The sequence below is a fragment of the Plutella xylostella genome, chromosome 6 (assembly GCF_932276165.1).
Source record: "Plutella xylostella chromosome 6, ilPluXylo3.1, whole genome shotgun sequence".
In the NCBI taxonomy this organism is placed as follows: Eukaryota; Metazoa; Arthropoda; class Insecta; order Lepidoptera; family Plutellidae; genus Plutella; species Plutella xylostella.
In genome coordinates this window covers 2,221,843-2,237,599 of record NC_063986.1, presented here as the reverse complement: position 1 = coordinate 2,237,599, position 15,757 = coordinate 2,221,843, and the positions used below count along the sequence as shown (strand labels likewise).

The following is a 15,757-nucleotide window of genomic DNA, read 5'->3' as shown; positions in this document are numbered from 1 at the left end:
TTTTTAGTCATTTGTATGTTCAAACATACATGATCAATAATAAAGTTATATAAAACATTTTACCCTTACTAAAACAGTAAAACACTGTGACTTAATTCATTTGGCATGAATGTGAATTTGTATCATTAGTTACTTAAGCGACCTACCTGATTGCGAAATAAAACATAATGGATATAAAACTAAATGCCTTTTTGTCAAAAATAACATAAAAGCACTTAATATATTTTACGTAATTGTAATTTAAGCCTCACTGGCACTTAAACCATTTTACCGGTCAGTCTTACTCGCGGCGTTTGGCGGTTAATACAACTTTACCTAAATCTGTTTAATGGTACAATTGGCATTTAAGCGGTGTTTTGCGATTTGTAGATAATTGATATAAGTGATATAAAACAATTCAAAACAATCGCAATGAAGCGGTTTTTGGTGTTTAAGCTGTTATATTATTATTATATTCAGAAGGATATTGCGTGAAAACGCCAATATATAAATAGGCCCGGTTGGAATGGTGTCGCTTCAGTACCCCGCCGGGACGTTCATCGGGAAATGATGTGCGTCTATGCGACAGTTAGCGCCGCGTGCGCAGCGTAATTACGTAGGTACAAACTAAGATTCGTTCGCCAGTATAAAACTATAAATATTTTTTATTATATCACCAGATAACTATATTAAATTATAAAATCTAGGTATTATATTACGGTTCTAAATAATAGTGTTGCTATAATTAATATTTATTGAGTTATTAATAAAAATATGCACTTGGATCCTTACTCCTAAATTGCTGTTTCTATGCAAGTAGGGAATTTTAACATTATTTTCTCTGAAAGGATCAAACTAAATATTTATTTTTTATAAAATATTTTTTCTATGACAATATGGTTCTTAATGTAAAATATTTTTAATGTATTAACATGACATTACTTTTTATACAAAATAAAAATTATATATCAAAATTAAACTTATTCTTAAATAATTTACTTACATCGAAATCTGGTCAGAAACAGCATTTCTTATCTATATAAAAATCTAACCAAAAATGTGTTCCCAAGCGCAAAAGTCTGGATGAACTTAACCGATTTTGATAATTGTGAGGTTGGAGTGACCACGAGTACCACTACCTGTTTGTATCCCATAATTTTCAGAATAAAGTATTTTAACGAAAAGCAATCCTTATAGGGAAAAGTTGGACATCAATTAAATTAACTTTTACTCTAACTTCACTTCATCATCCTCCATCGCTGAAGAGTGCAATATCTGGTATATTGCATCTATCCTGCTTTTTATGCCTTTGTAGGAAATCCATCGTTCCCTGGTACTTTGCCACTCTTCAGCGATCGTATGGTCCGTATCAATTCGTCTTATTTGGGGGTTGGATATTTAAGTTTCTGTCAAGATGCAGGATAGTCATCAATCTCATCATTAATCATCATCAAGACCCATTACATCCCCACCGCTGGGGCACGGGTCTCCTTCCAATGAAGGAATGGTTTAGATCTAGTCTACCACGCTGGCTTAGCGCGCGTTGGTGGGCTCGAACACAAGCAATCTTGTGCTGAGAGAGTTGTTGGGTAAGTGGGCAACCCAACTGTCAGCCGTTTTCAAGCCGCCCGAAGGCCTCTGACTAGCCTTAGCGACCTGCCGATTTTATTAATCATAATGATTACGATTATGCATCAACAAACAAGATGATCCTGGTATATTTACATCTGCATCCAACTCCTCAGGTGGTGGTTAGGATCATTAAAAACTTCGGCAATGTGGCCATACCATCTTGAAAGTCAATCTTCCATAGTAACAAGGCGATATCCTGTGTTTTGTTGCAATGTTCTTCAAGATGCTTTGTATAGATCCTTCATGTTTTCTATGGCAGCCGATGGTTGTGGTCTCATTTCTGGACATAGAGTCACCCCTAGCAGCGTTTGTCTTTTTAAATTTCGTTTGATATTAAGTTCACAAAGAAAATACTCGTACGCAAGTGCTTCTTTAGAACGGTCGTCTAGTTCGACGTGAAGTCTTCATTGACGGTTGATCATATCCCATGTTTCTTTAGACATACCATTCATTATTTAAGTGTTCCTTGTGCCTTATTATTTCTTCGCAAATTTTTAACAAGACGTCTTTGATGCCAGACCTTTGATCTTTGAATGAGACCTCGTCCAGACTTAGGTAGATGGTATTTGTTGTCGGTCTGGATACTAAGTTATCTTCTAACTTGTGGGTCCTGCAGCTTATTTACACGACACAACACCTTTGGCAGATCTTGTGGCCTGCTCCTAAACTCCCACTATCATCAAGCAGATTTTTCCATCGACTAAGTGGTGATCACTATTGACATCAGCAACCCTCTTATTCCTAACATCCAGAAGTGTCTCCATTTTCGACTAATCGTCGGTCGACTTGGTTCTCGGTCCGGCTGTGTGGTGAGACCTAACTCACATTGTGATAGTCCTTTGGGGTTACCACCACTAAACATTAGCCATTAACAATCCTAAATCATCGTCGCTTGCTTATCAAATCTAACGTATCTTGTATGAATCTGACCCATAGTTTAAAGCGAGCGACGCTGCTTATGAATTGATAATTGCAAATGTGTCTTGCCTACACTAACATAGGTGCCGATACATGGACGCTGACCAAGGAAACTGTGCACCTAATCAGAGTTGCACAGAGAGCTATGGAGCGTGGTAATTCGCCAAAAGACAAAAGTCTTCGACGTCGGTATACAAGTCACTGAACTGAAATGGGAGTTGGCAGGACACTTGGCTCGAAGGCAGGACGGAAGGTGGACAAAGGCGGTGACAGAATGGTGGCATAGAGACGGACGAAGAAATGTCGGTTGGATTATGATTATTAATTGATGAATAAGTAAACCTCATCACTTGGATCTCAATCTCAAAGTGATTTCGCGGTGAACAATATATTAATAAAGTTTATAATAAAATAATGCTTCGAGAAAAGGATGGCACTGCCGTGCCCCCAGATATTATGAAATTTTTGTTTTCAATCTAGCTGACCCTTCTTACCTTTTATACCTTCCCTGGACTTCCACAAATGTTTCTAGACCAAAATCGATTCAACCGTTCTCGAGTTCTGAGGACCAATTATAAGTTAATTTATTCTTTAAGTCATTCATCTTAGATATAAATTGCCTTAGTTTGGCTGTTCATTCATTCTTATGGAATGTTTAAAGTAACATAAATTATTATAAAACATTATGCTGGTGTGATGGTTAAATCTCCTTGGTCTTTAAATTGTTTTCACTTGTATTTTATTAAAATGTTAATGTCGTTTAAGCCAATTTTACCTGACTGAGATTTCAGATGCCTATGTCTTATGTCCCTTATTACAGTAAATAGAATATGTACATTCATTTTATATACAGAATTATATAGAAAACTATTTAAATTTTAAGTATTTAAATTTTCAAAGCCATAGCTAGAATAATTACAGAGATATGATTTTTTTTCGAAAATTTCAAACTTTAAATCGCTCTGGTGAACATTTTATGTCATGGCGCTTCAAACATTCTGCCTTTCCACCGTCGATATATCCTACCGAATAAAGAAAATTTCACATAAATATCTTAGTTGTACGCTGCGATAGCTTCATTCAAAGTTGGGGTAGTCGAAAATGTCCCTAGGTACGTTACGTTACCCTACATTGAAACATAAATTTACATTATTATCTTTTATACAATGAAAAAGTCCCACTAACAAAATTGCGCCACTTATTTAATAATAAATGTCCTATTACCTAAATAATAATATAAAATTTAATATTTTTTTTACGTTGTTAGTTGGTAAATACGCTGTTAAATGTACTTCAATATGCTAGACTTTTCCGTTTAGGAGTAATTTGGTGTTATTGTCTCTGAAACTTTTCATTGCTCATGAAAGTATTAAAAAACTCTTTATTTGAAGCCGGCAATGAAGCTCGGTCCTAGTCACGGTGGTCCCCCAGGGCCCGCCAGGTGTGGTTGCGGCCTGGAGGGTAACTCTATACTGACGAAAAACGAACAAACGAGAGCGGTCCTGCAATCGGCACGTTTAATACAACGAGATAGAGTCGTGGCTCGCGCTGCAGCGTCTGAAACTTAGTTTTTCGTCATATAGAGTGACCCCCGCTGGGCCGGTGAAAGTTTTACGTGCCCTTAATTTATGCTTTCATCGCTGGACGGTGGTCGTAATTGGGTTTGAAAAGCGTTTTTGTGGGCGACAGTTTGTATATTTTCAACGGCTAATAATATATTTTTAGACCTAGTTATTATTATCTACAGGATGTTGCAAAAAGGGTCTACTAAGCCGAAACCTACATGTACAGCATGGTACATCTAAGCCCGAAACTGAAGTCATTCTCCATAGTAAAAAAACACGTGACCAACATAGTATACTACATACTATGGAAAATAATATTTTTTGTTTCGCGAACTTTGAAATTCTGATTTCAGTTTCGGGCTTAGATATACCAAATACCACGCTGCACATGTAGGTTTCGGCTTAGTATACCCTTCTTGCAACATCCTGTAAAATAGGATGTTTGAACATTTTATATTCTACCGTGTGCGTATACCTAATGACCTTATAAAGAATTATCAATATACGGTCATCAGAGAAAAAAAGTATACGATGCAAAAACCTTTGACTTTGCGCTAATTACTGGTTACGGAGTAAGGGTTAAAAAACAATAGGTAGGTAAGTTTTTCCATTGATAAAATATTACAACTTATCAATTCAATCTAATGTTAACAGGTGGCGTAGATAAAAAATAACTGTTTTACGCATGAAACGCTAAAATGGTTTTAGTGTATGAACTAGAATTGTTGTCACCAGGATACCACTATGAAATTTAAAAATGTATTGCGACTAGAATGGAACTGTGTCACACTTTTTATGTGCTTTTTTGAGAGAATTCATTCCCTGTGGATTTGATAACTTGGGTGCAACATGTAGTAGGTATCTAGTTCAACTAGCAGTTTTTTTAAAATATATCACAAATATGTTCAATGAATATTTTCAATCTTCGAGAGTTTATTTGTACCAAGTGAGTAAACTTGGTTTTCCTTTGCAGTCATCAAATATCTATAGGATTTCAAATATCAAAAACTCATTCTCTCGGCCATACTATACTTTTTACAATATACATAATAATAATACAAATATAATTCGTTAAGATCAGCTATGAAACACACCAAATGTATGGTACATTACAATCTGCAAACATTATTTTTTGTTCTATTATAATTATACGTATAAAACAGAGCATCATTTATCACGTTTTTGTTCGTCCTCTGCCATCTGAAAAACTATTTGGTGTTTAGCTTCTACATGACAGTATGAAAGACAAGTATTAATGATGCTTAGATTTTTGATGTACCTATTTATACCACTTACACGCGAGTTGTTTTTTTTTCATAACAATAAAATACATACCTACAAATTATTAGTGAGTACACTTAACTCCACATAACACATACACAAAAAGATTAGTCATAATGACATGCATAAATAACAAATAACCATTTTCTCTTGCTGGAAATCGAACCTAAACACATCATCACAACAGTGAACCTTATCAACCGCCGCTCCAGCCGTTCTATATTAAATTATACTTCTCTAGGAAAAAGTAATATAATAAGAGGAACAGTTTAGCAGGCCAGTATGATGAGTGCCGCACGCTGAATAATGTATGGACCCCTGAAGGGTGGATGACCTCTGGAAGGACGAATTATGAGCGAATCAATAGAGGGTGGGATATTATCAGTGATCGTATAGAAGCTAGAAATATCTGTCGGTCTCTACATCTACCTGATTTACACGTATCTAGAGATTTGGAAAAGCAAATGGTGGGTGTTTGACCAATCCCCAGCCATTGCAGATTGTAGTAAAGTTATTGTCAGCTGTACAGGAGGTGGCAAAAGCACCACCAATACATACTAATATACCATTTATGCAACACCCTGTATTATTTAACTACACATAGGCACATCATGCTATACTGCCCATAGAACCATAAACGTGATCTCCGCTTTGTGCCGCAAATGAATGAGAAAAAAGATATCGCAGAGCTTAATGACCTTACATATTTAATTCTTTGTCCGAGTGTACAGCTGTGGTAAGACAGATTATGTTGCCAGATGCCCATTGCCTATTGTAAGGCATTAAGAGCGGTAATCCCGTGGCTACAGTCTGTAATTATCGTATTTTTCTTTATGAACGCGTCTGCTTCCGAAAGATATTTTCGTTCTGTCTTGTTTAATTTAATAGTGAGATAAATTATTGTTTTGGTAAAAGCTAATAATCACCATAGAAATGTGTGGTAGTTTACTACTAGTGGCCAAGACATTTGAATTAATTTATACATAGGTATACATTTTAAGACTATTTTATTTCGGGGCTCATATTATTTTTATGTTTCTTTTAAATAATTATTATATTTATCAATCTTATAATTTTTAAAATACCTACATATCAGGTATATTCTTTTCATAGATAAAATCCACGCGACAATGAATACAATATGATGATAATAAGATAGATTAAAAGATACTGACACCGTTAAAAAGCTTTCAAGTTACATTATCTATTAGCAAACGAAGTGTTTGGTATTTTACTGCTCTACAAAACAGAATACAGTTCAACGTTTCGTTGCGTGCAATTCAGCTTTCAGTTTTAAAGTTTTTTTTTGGTACCGAACAAAAGTGCAGTATATTAGCCGTGTTGTGGCCGGCACTGTGTGCGCTTTTAATTTATTTACCGAGTTTCCGTGACAGCCCAACAAGAATAATCAAATAAATTGCTGTAATTGCTTCCTGCTTATCTTTCCCAGTAATTATGCGGTTGCCATACGAAGATAAACCTATATTACTGAAATTTTACACTACAATTTAGCGCATATTTATTTTGAACGGCCGCAGAGATTGAGGTACGAGTAGTTATGTATAATATTTCATCATTCATTAGATTCCCTATACATTTTTGAGTGTCATGTAAGAGACACAAAATCAACGCAACAAAAACAACGTCTTAAAAAAAACACTTAATTGTGTTACGTTTTTTTTATCTCAGGGCCATCGGAACCTGAATTTATTCAGACCGGAGGCGGAGTGACAAGTTGTGTGACCGCTTTAACCATACCTGTGTTACAATAATAAACAAGTAAAATTTTTATACGAGCTAAAGAGAATATGTGATAATAGCTAGCTTCAGTTTCATTACCCCAGAGGTCGTCTGCTTTGATCAACATATAAGTTATAACTTATTACGTGCAGCATATTAATCGCACTAAGCTTACGGAGGCTAAGCACGGGGGCATCCGGAACGACCCTTTTTAACCGACTACGGCCACGCGAAAGGGAGGGTTACGATTTTGACCGGTATGTATGTTTGTATGCATGTACATTATGTGTAAAAAGTATCGGGACCGGGTTAATAAAATAAAAAATGTTTGTTATTCATCATTGTTATTTATTTTATTACCTTCAAAGTATGTTCCTTCAGAAACGATACACATACGCCAACGAATTATCCAATCATCACAACATTTTTTAAACGCATATTCCAGAGTTGTGTTTAGTACTCGCGGCGATTCAGTCAAGACGTCGAACGTTACAATCAACGACTTGACGAGTTGTCCTTTAGTCATACAACTGAATAGCGCCATCCAATGAACGGGCTAGTGGTTCAATCAAAAAGGAGATTAAACCAGATGCCTGCGACATATATTTATGTTCAACTGTTCATCTGTTCACTCATAACTCATAACGTACGTATAAGTATTTTTCTTTTACCGTGGTGAAAGGATGAGACAGTCTTTGCTACTTGCTAACTACCCTGTAGTTTGGCATTATAAATACGTTTTTAAATAAAAAATTTAATATATGTCAGTTGCATCAGATTCGAGAATTGACCCCCTCTCTCGCAATCACGCCACTCCACCTCTACATTAAGTACCGATTCTATCTCGCTACACCTATGTTTCATTTATTCCCATATTTAGGGTAAATCGAAGACAGACAAGTAATAATAATGCCATAGAACTAACCCTAAATACCTACCATTCAGTACCTTCTTTGTCCAGTCGATTGCCTATCCGATCCACTGTAAGCACAAGCAGTTACTAATAATCTGGGACCCCATAAATCTAGTATGTGGAGCGACTAGAGAGGAATAACCCGGGTTTAGCGCTAGCTTTTAGGTTAATGGTTTTGACACTATGCAGAGTAAACGGCCTTTATAATGCAGCCAGACTAGCGTTTAAAAAGATGACCTGGACACGCTAGATTATCTAGATTATACTGGGCTACCTACGCTACGTCGTCATATCATTAAATAACTGTAGGAATATTTTTTTACTCATCTCTGTTACTTTTTAATAAAGTTTATGAATTTTGATGTTCTCGTGATGTAGCGGGATGGAGGTATTTTCATTAAAAATATTTCAGTATGAAATAGAATTACTTAAGTATAAAATATTATGATAAAAACTGTTTTTTCGCAGATATTATTTTATTAAAGTTGTACCTATAGAAACTCACGGGACTTTTTACTATAAAGAATGACTTTTTTTTTCGCGAATTTGGAAATTCTGATGACATTTTCGGGCTTAGATATACCATGCTGCACATGTAGGTTTCGGCTTAGTATACACTTTTCGCAACACCCTGTATAAATGGTTCATATTCTGTTAACAATTTCGGGCTTAGATATACCATGCTGCACATGTAGGTTTCGGCTTAGCATACCCTTTTTACAACACTCTGTATTAAAAATACTGTTCTAAAAACTCATGTTTCAAGAATGTAAAACTCGAATTAAAATGTAGCAAAGGATGTCACAATTCACTCGTTAGGGGCGGATCGGCGCCGCCATTCTAAGTTTCCTCTCGGAATCGCTTTCTACCGCAAAGAAACCCAATCTCAAAGCCTTTTAATCCTGAAATACTTTGTGTTACAAAAGTTTGCCCGACGACTTGTGTGGAGGAAAGAATTACCGTGTGAAATACAGGGTGTTGCAAAAAGGGAGTCATTCTGAAGCAATTTAATATTACAGGCTATGCATTGTTTTGGTTTGGATGTGTGTAAGGTGTCCTAATATTTATTTATAGCGTAGCGTAGCAGCTGATAAGTAAAAATAACACATATACATATGCACTCACGACTGTAATTCTTGAAGGGGTAGTGAGAGGTGGCTCACAAGCGAGCCACCCACTTTTCGCAGCACATTTGTACTCACGTGATAATAACACTGATGCTGTTTTATAAAAACTGTTGAAGCTTTTCAAAATGGACCTGTTGGTAATGTCAAGGTTATGTTTCATGTTGTCTTCACCTGATTTCCCTGGTCCAGTGTGACTTGAGATCTGGTCTACCAGCGGCGAAGAGTTCATTTGTAATTGTAAGGAAAGCCGGATGTGATAAAAACATCCCTACTTAAGTAGGTAGGGATATTTTTACCATTGTATATTTAATTTGGATATTTCCTGATACTTATCATTATCTTATCAAATTAAATATAAAATGCATCAATCCCACCCTAAAGGGAAGCCGATGTTCGTGTTGTATGGACCCTTCGCCACAGTGGTCTACTCCAACTAGTTTCTTCTTACGATATTACTTTGAAAATCTTTGTAAGAAAACGTGAGAAAAGCCGTGAAAGTAGCCAGAACCGTAAGTATACGAGTATGAGCCTTATAAGAGAAACTCCCGTAATGAACACAAAGTTAAGGAAAGTAAAAGAAAATGTCCAACCCTTTGTGATATTCAACAAAGAAGAATGGGTTCATTTCTCATCGGCCACTCGGCTTTAGTTCTTTAAACCGGTAACAAATCGGAGGATCCACATCGTTGGTATAACTTGGCTTAGAGTATCATGATTATAAGATTTGCAATATTGATTGGATTCGAGCTTTGCATAGAACGGTTTTATAAACATTTGCGATCGGGGGTTTGTTTGAGAAAATATTTGTAATTTTACTGACATCGTTTCAACTAAGATGATTCCTGTGAAGTTATGGAGACGTTTTGAGAATTGCGGCTTTAGAGCTATCCCATACTGAAATTCTATAGTCTATCGACTTATTGTAAAATTTCGCAATAGTATTTGTACGGAGAATTGTGAACTGTCACAGGAGTCATGCTAGCTGAAACTTGGCTGAAATGAGGTATAATCTGAAAGGAATCTCTTCTTCAAGTTTTTCCTCGACGAATTTGGCTGATTATTTTAATTATTGTCAATTAGTCAAGCAGGCTCCAAGTGCCGGTAATTTTCCTTCACGTTATCATCAAAGGGAAGTATCTTGCTTCAGGCCACTGAGCAAACAGGACATAAATGAAGGGTCTTTGTACAGTCGAGTGGGGCGAGTGTCCATTGCGTTTGTTTGTACAGAGCGCGACAAGGCGGCAAAAATATGATGAGGCTGGTATTGAGACTTTAGTTTTTAGCTTCTTTCAACTGTTTTGATGCAGGGTTGCGAAAAACTGTGTTTAGAATATTTTTTAGGGTATTTAAGTTATTATTTAATTTAGGTAAGGCTTATTATGAAGATGTTTGTTTTAGAAGAGACAAAAAATTATTCTAACGTAATTATTTATTTTGTTTCTTAAATATATTTCATTTCCACATAGCAAATAGTAAAGTCATTTCTTAACTTTACAGAAGCCATAAAACATTTTCAAAATCGTACGGCGCATAGTCAAGTAGACATGTATTGTGGGTTCCAGGCTTAGCGCCTATTGATTCAACCTGAACTCAACGGACCAAAAATCCCAATAGACTTTTTAGCTTTTACCCAATCGGTTAAACCGCGTTTGAATTTGTTTAAGCGAACATGCCTAGCTTTGACTACTCAGCCGTGAAGCAGCACGATGTAGTTCTAGGGTTTTAGGTATTACTTGTATATTATAGAAAAAATACGTACTTAGAGTACTTACCTATTTGAGTGTGCCCGAAAGATGACTAACATAACAGTCGTATGGGCAAACCAAAAAAACATAAAAGGTATTTGATATTAATCAGCTACCTTTTAACTTTTTAATGTTCTACACAAATTAGTTTGGTCCAAAAAATGAACAGCAGCCAAATTAAATAAATATATACCGTATTTGCACTTAACCGACTACCCTTTGCCCGCGCGGACCCAGCTAACGAAGGGAGGTCTGGCTCAGCGTTTCACGAACAAACAGTGCCGACACTGTGCCAATACACTGATAGTGGCACTATCAAAACTTGCTCCTTTATTTGATGCTTAGATATACACTTCAACTATAAAGTCGTGAAAACGGAAGTGGATCCTAACTAATTGTTACAGACCGTATTTAATCGATGTAATACATTTATTTAAGGACAAATCCGTTAAAAATCCGTTATCAATCGGTATTTCATTTTTAAAATGTATGTAAAAGTAAGTAAATAACCGATGATCATAAAAAGTCATAGCAAAATCGCACTCTTTGATGTCAGGACTTTATAGCTTGATTATATGTACAATCCAGGGTACGGATGGTACGCCAGTTAAGTCTATCGTCTGCACGCTTACAAGATCGCTGCTACGCGCTGCGAAACCACGCTATAAGCTAGGCGCTACGAAGTACGTGCTACGAAGTACGCGCTACGAAGTACGCGCTACGATGTGCGCGCTACGAAGCGTGCTACAAAGGGCGTGCTACGAAGTGCGTGCTACGAAGTGCGTGCTACGAAGTATGTGCTACGAACTATGCGCTACGAAGTACATGCTACGAGCTGGGTATGTAGGTGATGATGAACATGAACTTGGCTCTACCAGACCTGAAGAATTGACCTGATTACTTTTTGACAGTTCGAAGTACATGGTCTTGTCTAGGAACTAGAATACAATAGAATAGGATACATTTATTTGACACCAAAAAGCAACTTATCCATCAGTCAAATCAACTACAATTATTCCTTTTGCTATGAACAGCTATTTAATGAAAGCGTGCCTTTAAACGCGTTATCAAAAGCTGAACGTGTAGAGAGATTTACAACAGACATTCATCCGACTATTTCCTTACACAGTATAAAGGTGGAACTTAAACAAAGGCCAGTCCTGCCGGATGCACGTAATGTGCGCTCAGTATAAATTGCTGTAAACTTCAATGGTATTTTGCCCTGGTCGAAACAGAAAGTGTTTAGGGGATTTTAATTTCTTGATAGGATTCGTAACGATGAGTAGGAGATTTAGGAAATTAAAGCATTAAAATAATTAACATCCGAGCAACGTCAATTATATTTACAAAAATTGAAAAACAAACAACAACAAAAACCTAAGTTACTTACTCGTCTGAGTCTGACGAACCAGCCAATAAAAGCCAGCCAATAAATAATTATTAGATGATACGAGTAGTAGGTATGCACACACGTTGGACAGAGGAAAGAGAGAGTGTTGCCAGAAGACACAAATACAATTAAAAAATAACTTTACGTTAGTGTTGCCAACAAAATGGACCCGCCCTAGACCCACGACTGCTAGCCCTTATTGACCTCCGCAGTCAAACACAAAGAGCCTTTTAATAGGAGTTGTCGGAACATAAATAAACCTTGTTAGTTGGAAATCTCACGAACGTATCAAATGTGGAGTGAATTAATAGGAAAGCAGACGAAAAGGCTGACCTAAATAAATTTAATGTAATGTACCCTTTAGTTGGACATTCAGAACATTGGTATAAAGAGAAGTTCCTACAGCAAAAAATTTAACTAGTAACTGCAACCAATGTTCAAAGACCGAGTCGCCCGACCGAAAAAGACAGGTGCTACAGGTTTGACTAATGTATCTGTCTGTACCTATCAGTTTAGCTCTGATTGAGGCACGATTTCAAGACTATATTTTTTTTCAGTCATGTTTAGTTAAAATCAGTTTAGCCCATTGCCATGCTGCCCATGCGTCCTATCATGATAATTATTGGAAGTTTTCGTATTTTTTTTAAGTTACATTTCCCCTTTTTTCTTGTGTTCTCAGGTCGCACAACGTAATCCTTTTTGCAGTGTCACTACATTTATTTCCGGCGCGTCCACGTCTGGGTGTTTTTGAAAATAAACTGAAACGTTTAAACATTTAGGCTTTGCTCTGAGCCGTATTATTCGGGCTACGTATGTAAACGTTTTATGAACTTTTTAAATGTTGTTTTTTATTACAAATCTAGGTTTTAGATAACATTGCCTTTACGTGTATGTTATAGATGACACATTTAACTTATAAACATATTGTAAATAGCTGGACCCACACCGTACAATCCCGATCACCGATCCCGATCACCGATCCCGATCACCGACTGTTAATAAATGACACATTTACAAAGAAATATTAATAAGCTACAACTCACTTGGGTTAACAGCGTGCCCCTCTTCGACGACGTGCATGGACAAGTGTAAGAACATCAGCAGCAGGGCTGACATCTGAAACAAAATAGTTATAAAAATTACTTACTAAAATAGTTTTTTTTTGTCTAAATAGTGTTTTCTTTTCTATCACCCTAATCCGCGTTTTTTTTATTGTTTATTAATGTTGTCATATCAATCATAGAACATCGAGGAATTAAAAAGTTTGTTTATATCAAATGAAGCGGACCCTACCGTTTCGTAGTCTGTCAAAATTATACAAACACTACGGCCAGAGTCGCGAGCACAAGTTTCGAACCTCCGTTAACGTTGCGTATCGTCAACTGTCACTGTCAAAATGTAAGGCAAAGTTAATTCCATAAGTGACATTTGTTTTTTCCATATGTTAGGTGGAATTTCACCAAACGCTAAACGTATTTAGTAGCCTGTCATACGTCTGTCAGTTAGTACAAAATGTATTTAAAATTTGATTAAAATACGTTTACCGTTTGGTAAAAGTGACCCTTCGTGTAGATTCGAAAATAGTATCGAATCCAGTGCTCGCTGCACAGTTCTTTCTTACCGTGTGGAAGGGGTTATTAGTGTCATTTGTTGACTACTCCGGGTGCATAAATGCGCCCGCGCGCGGACATAAATAAGGTACAACAGACAGCACATACAATTTTGATACTCATTTAGTCGTCGCCAAACTGTACGTTAGTCGTTTTTTAAACTGTGTGGGCTGACCTAATATGTGTATGACTTGATAAATAACATTTTGGTGCATTTTAAACTTATTTATTTAGCGCACTTCGGTTAATACAGAAATAATGGTGCGAGACCGCTCCACACCGGCGTCTATGACTGCTTGCATAAATAATGCAGTTATGGTAAGCAATGCAACAAAACACTCGTTAAGCCAGTAATTTATATCCTTAACTACTGACTACTAAGGTATTCAACTTAATTTTTCTTGAAAAATAAAACGGAATTCACAATAAGTAACTTGTTAGTAATCTATTGAACCAATGCATCACTTTCGGACAACGTGGCACCATACTTACAAATACTTACAAACAAGTACACAGACATACAAATCAAACATATAAGACTGAAGCTGCTTAGAAGAATATACCTAAATCCTACAATTCACAGCTCCGCCCAATGTGACCGTTACACAATTTCAGCGCTGAAAGCTGGCTGAAAGTGCAATTTTTCATCTAAACACAAACTCACGCTGGCTAAAGAAAGCGCTAGTGCATTATTCGTCGGCAATTATTTTTAAGGCTGCCTGCACCCATGTGACACTCGGTGTAAGCCCTCGAATGAAAAATAACCCTCGGCCGACTCCCTCGCTGCATCCACTAAATTGCATTAAAATTCCACTTTGTGCGCGACATAGCCGCTAAATGAAAAATTAAATTTATACTCGCCAACTCTTAGGGTCGTACGGGGAGTGGGCAAAAAGAATTAAATTTTTAACGGATCATGTTATGTACAGAAAGGAAACTGTGGCTTCGCGTTTATTTTGTCAGAAAATGTGTGCGAGTTTTTTTTACCCTCCTGTTTTTAAACTTTGTTCAGCACATTTTTGTCGAAACAATTGTTGTGTTAACTGGAGAAAGAGAAAAAAAATATTTTTTTTGAGTATTTAACCGAATGTTTTACAGGGATACAAAAAATTATATAAATATATTAGGGGAAATTTCGATTATTTTTTCATCCATTTCGTAACATCCAGTTTAAATTTTAAAGTAAAGCAATGGCACCTGTCTATACAACCTAACCAAGCCAATACTGATACTACCTGTTTTTAAGTCTCTGACTAGAATTATCCACAACATACATTCTGAAACCATACCATAACCATACCATACTTACCTCAAAATAATGACCAGTACTTTGAGGTCATATAGAATTTAAGGGACAAATGAAACAAAAACTAGCAATTACGACGGAACTATTCGTTCATTACGACTCACTATCGCCAGGGGAGGCTGTTATAACAATAATGTAACTTTCATAATAATTACGTAATAGTTTTGGCAGATGAGTAGTTGAGTACTAATCACAGTTGTTAACTTTTGAAACTTAATTGTCTGTGGACTATTATGGCGGCACAAAAGCTAGAGTTCTGATTGTACATTTATTTTTGTTGCAAAACTATGTATGATGCATGTTATAATATAATATTTCTAGTGTATTTCGAGTGCTAAAATTAAAAGAGCTTCATAAGTTACTACAATAGTTCTCCACCGATCAAAGGTTACCTGGTAGAAATTTCCTTTTGAAAATAAGCCTGCCATTGGATATAAACAATGTAAGTCTGTAAACCTGTGTTGTATACTATGTTATCTTGTATGTGTTTTTGTTTGTTTGTTTTATCATTGCTTTTTATTTAGTGACATAACATCCTACCCTGGGATAAG

At 36.3% G+C, this 15,757-nt stretch overlaps 1 protein-coding gene across 2 annotated transcripts in view; it reads right to left on the bottom strand.

Annotated features, from left to right (window-relative positions):
• LOC105389987 (suppressor of lurcher protein 1) overlaps positions 1-15,757 on the bottom strand; it is a 312,632-nt gene that overhangs the window by 192,192 nt on the left and 104,683 nt on the right. For both annotated transcript variants that reach the window (XM_038119808.2, XM_038119809.2), the window contains one exon: positions 13,334-13,406. In XM_038119808.2, coding sequence (XP_037975736.2) covers positions 13,334-13,406 — 73 coding nt within the window. The remainder of the gene's footprint in view (positions 1-13,333; positions 13,407-15,757) is intronic.